We start from the raw sequence: 4,619 nt of genomic DNA, 5'->3' as shown, positions 1-4,619 counted from the left end.
AAAAAAAAAAAAAAGAAAGAAAACCCTTCCCTCTTCCTACCTGAAATATACTGCCTGTGACTTTGCCAGTTTATCTTAAGTCTAGCCCTGGAACCCTGAGATGAAATCCAATCCTTCTTTCTTGCAACAACCTTTTAGGTACTTGGAAGTAGCTCTCTGTCCCACCTGGGAGTTCCCTTCTCTGGGCTAAATATTGCAGCTCCCTCAACTGCTCCCCAGGGAATGTTTCTAGTCTCTTCACCAGCTGAGTCCTTTCCCTTCTGAACTCACTCAAGACTTTCCCCAACATGACGACCAGCCCCAAACCCAGCACCAACTACCCGAAGGAAAAGGTGAGAGGGCAGGTTTGGGAGCAGGAACCTCACCTCTGGAGGCATCTGAGGCTGCCTGGACGTAGCTCTCCTGAGAAATGGAGGAGGAGAAGAAGACTTGGTTAATGTGGGCCCAGGGCAGAGACAGCCAGAGAGTGTCCCCAGAGTGAGGGAGAGGGCTTCCAGGCTAATAGGGGCCCAGGGAGTGCCCCTTTGCTGGGCATGGAAAAGGAGACAGGCTTTGGCAGCAGGCAAACCCAAGTTTGAATCTCGACTCTGCTAGGACCTAGAGATCTTGGCAAGCTACTGAAGCCCTCTGAGCCCTGAGGGTCTTTTCTTTTCTTTCTTTCTTTCTTTTTTTTTTTTTGTTTTTTAGAGACAGAGTCTCACTTTATCATCCACAGTAGAGTGCTCTGGTGTCACAGCTCACAGCAACCTCCAGCTCTTGGGCTTAGGCGATTCTCTTGCCTCGGCCTCCCAAGTAGCTGGGACTACAGGCACCCACCACGGCACCCAGCTATTTTTTGTTGTTGTTGTTGCAGTTTGGCTGGGGCCGAGTTTGAACCCACCACCCTCAGTATGTGGGGCCAGCACCCCACTCACTGAGCCACAGGCGCTGCCCACCCTGAGTGTCTTTTCTGCAACGTGAATGCAGCTATCTCACAGGGCTGTTACCAAGATGCCGTGAAAGAGCATGTGGAAAGCTCTGGCATTAGGCTGCTTCTGATCTGGGTGAGTTTCTCCCTCTCCAGAGTGGTGGGTCGGGCAGTTGGAGGGACACTTCTCCAGCCTGAAGGGTCCAGGTGAGGCAGCTGGGAAGAGGGACAATTCCTACTCCATATCCTTGCCCCCCAGCCCCGAGGACCCTCCCCCTCCATCCCACCCAGTCGGGCTCCAGACCGTTTTCAGGCCGCAGGCTGCCCGGTTCCGATAGAGTGTGGCCAGCAGGGTCTTGTCCTTGGTCAGCTTCAGGGCCTGGCTGTAGCTCTTCGTCGCAGCCTTGTAGTCCTGAAGCTGGAAATGCCGGTTCCCCTCCTCCTTCAGCTGGACTGCTTCTACCTCTGCCATCTGTGGGGACAGGAGCAGCTCTGTCTGGCCAGTCCCTCACCCCATACACCCCAGATCTGAGGCCCAGGGCTCCAGGCTCCCCTCCCACTAGAGCAGAAGGCAGGATTCTGCCTGGAAAGGACCCACACCAGCACCCTCCAATCCATTGCCCCAGAAGGACATGATAGCATTTTCTTGGAGCTTGGCCCTAGTTGAAATGGGTCTCAGAGTCCCTGTGCCTTAATTCCAGCCCTCCCTGGAGGTGAAGCCACTATGTCAAAGGCCTTGAAAGTCTGTCTTGTCCCTCTCCAGTCCAAGGAACACTGGCCCACCTCACCTTCTCAGCGAGGACAAAGCTTTCAATTGGCCCCTGTGGTGCTGCTCCCTTGAGCTCTCCTGGCTCAGCCTCCAGCCAGCCAGCCTGAGTCTGCACCTCCCAGCCCCCCACAGGGGATTTTATCACCCCTGCCAGTGGCTTCAGACCATATTTGGCCACAGGGGCAGGTGCCCCTGGAGTCTGTCACTGATACTCAGGGCCCTCCTTCTGCGCAGACTGGACAGTCCTGGCCACATGGAGGTGCTGACTGACCACTGCCCGAGCTCCTTATTCAGGGGTGTCCTGAGGGCTCCAGTATTCGTAACCCAAAGAGTGAGAGAAAGATCCAGAAGTTAGGGGAACCCCCACCCCCACCCCGCACGAAGATAATGCTCCTTCTCCACCTCTATCCCAGATAAACAATCTTCCCTCCCTCCCCCCAACCATTGCTATTTCTGGTGCAGAGTGACAGCTGAGGGGCTGACAGACATGGACACACAGAGCAGCTGCCCAGGTCTCCAACCAACTGGAGACTTCCAGAAATGCCTTTCTGTGGGGCTGGAAGGAGGAGCTAAAGTTCCTTCCCTTCTACTACTTGTTCACCACCCCTCAATCCATCTGAATTCACTTGCTGGAAATATCCTTGCTTTTCAGAAAGACCACAGGACTGGCAGCGCCCGTAGCTCAGTGGATAGGGTACCAGCCACATACACCCAGGCTGGCGGGTTTGAACTCGGCCCAGGCCAGCTAAATAATGATGACAACTGCAACAAAAAAATACCCAGGCGTTGTGATGGGCACCTGTAGTCCCAGCTACTTGGGAATCTGAGGCAAGAGAATCGCTTAAGCCCAAGAGTTTGAGGTTGCTGTGAGCTATAATGCCACAGCACTCTACCCATGGCAGCATAGTGAGATTCTGCCTAAAAAAAAAAAAAGACCACAGAACTTGCTAACTCGGGTTAGTGTAAGTCGGTGGATTGTTTGTTCTGGTCTGTTTGTCCCCACTGTATGAGTGAATATATATAGCTGACCTCTCCCACCAGATTGGGAGCTTCCTGAGTGGGCTCTGTGTATCCTGCCTAAGACTGAAATCTCCTAGGGAAAGGGCCGGGGCAGACTGGAGAACTGTATCCCCCCACGCACACACCTGACTGGGAGCTCTCTTGGGACATGTGGAGGCTCCCTCTTCACAAGGGGGTCTTCCTGGAACAAAAGCCGTGTATTCACCATCACAGAGGGGTACGGAGAGCAACAGTGCTTTGGATCCTCTTCTTTTTATAAGGACATCAGTTCTATCTGATTAGGGCTTTATCCGTATGACTTTATTCATTAACCTTTATTACCTTCTTATAGGGCCTATCTCTAAATACAGTTATATTGGGGGTTAGGGTTTCAACATATGGACATAGGGGACAAGGGGCACAATTCATTCCATAACCGCTCCAGACAGAGAAAATTGCACATGCAAAATCACTGATGCAGGAAGGGCCATGACTTGGAAGAACTCGGAAAAGCCAGAAGGATTTAATCTAAAAGAGAGAGGAGATAGCAAGGCTGATTGGACCACTGTAAAAAGTTGGGTTTTTTCCTGCACGTAAGGGAGCCATTGCTGGGGTTTAGGGGAAAGAGTGACAGACTAGATTTTTGGTTTGAAAAGACCACCCTGGCTGCATCGTAGATGGGAGGAGGCATGGAGGGGGAAGGACTCCTCAAGAGACGTTTACAGTGGTCCAGGCAGGAAATGATGATGCTTCCATCCAGAATGTGGCCATGGTGGATGGATAGCTTGAGCTCATAAGTTCGAGACCAGCCTGAGCAAAAGCAAGACTCCTGTCTCTACTAAAAATAGAAAAACCAGCTCGGCGCCTGTGGCTCAAGTGGCTAAGGCACCAGCCACATACACCTAAGGTGGCGGGTTCGAATCCAGCCCAGCCCGCCAACAACAATGATGGCTGCAACCAAAAAATAGCTGGGTGTTGTGGCAGGCGCCTGTGGTCCCCAGCTACTTGGGAGGCTGAGGCAGGAGACTCTCTTAAGCCCAGGAGTTGGAGGTTGCTGTGAGCTGTGGTGCCACAGCACTCTACCCAGAGGGACAGCTTGAGGCTCTGTCTCAAAAAAAAAAAAAAAAAAGAAAAATCAAGGCAAGAGGATTGCTAGAGCCCAAGAGTTTGGCAGTTGCTGTGAGCTATGACACCACAGCACTCTACCCAGGGTGACAGCTTGAGACTCTGTCTCAAAAAAACAAAAAAACAAACAAAAACAGAATGTGGTCATGGAGGTGGAGAGGACAGATTCAAATTGTGTTCATGAGGCAGATTTGACAGAGCCTGAGGCTACTTGGGTGGGGAGGGGGGTAACCAAGGAAGATCCCTTATTTCTGACAAAAGAGCCAAGTGCATTATTCTCTGTTCAGTTCCTCATCTGTAAGGTGAGGAGAAGAGTCCTGTGTGATGATTCAATGAGTTATGTATGGAAAGCACTTAGGACACGCCTGATACATTGCTGTCCTTATTATTGCTTTAAAGTGTTGATAACTGTGGATGTATTTGGAAAAAATAATAACTTCTGCCTTTAACCCAATAGTCGTTTGTGGCTTTGTAAGCCCCCCACCTCGCACCCAGCGGGAGCCCTGAATTTTCAGTTCTCTGCCATTTCCTACCTCTGTGATCTTGGGGAGATTTCGCCTCTCAGAGCCTTGGCTTCCTCATCTGTAAAATGGGACAAGAATCCCTGTTGTGAAGAGTCAAAATGTGATTACTGTATCCTGTAGACACTGGAGGGACTGAGTGGGGAGGCAGTGGAGTACAGGGAGGACCCGCAGCTGAGCCCATTTCCATCTCCAGAGGCCGGGAGCAGCATGACACTTCCCCTCCGCAACAACAGAGGGCGATATGGGCGTCTGCGGCCCTGCCCGACCACGGAGGCGGCGCTCTGTCCCACCGGAG

General features: G+C 51.9%; 1 protein-coding gene across 1 annotated transcript in view; it reads right to left on the bottom strand.

The window, feature by feature from the left end:
* The window catches only part of UNC45B (unc-45 myosin chaperone B), a 32,965-nt gene extending 31,586 nt beyond the window's left edge, over window positions 1-1,379 (bottom strand). Inside the window, exons 1-2 of the mRNA XM_003797226.2 lie at window positions 1,212-1,379; window positions 366-402 (exon numbers count right to left, since the gene is read on the bottom strand). Coding sequence (XP_003797274.1) covers window positions 366-402; window positions 1,212-1,379 — 205 coding nt within the window. The remainder of the gene's footprint in view (window positions 1-365; window positions 403-1,211) is intronic.
* Window positions 1,380-4,619: the final 3,240 nt, after the last annotated feature.

Source organism: Otolemur garnettii, unplaced genomic scaffold (assembly GCF_000181295.1).
Source record: "Otolemur garnettii isolate 467f Iridium unplaced genomic scaffold, OtoGar3 scaffold00112, whole genome shotgun sequence".
NCBI lineage: Eukaryota > Metazoa > Chordata > Mammalia > Primates > Galagidae > Otolemur > Otolemur garnettii.
This window is presented reverse-complemented; position numbering and strand designations above follow the sequence as displayed.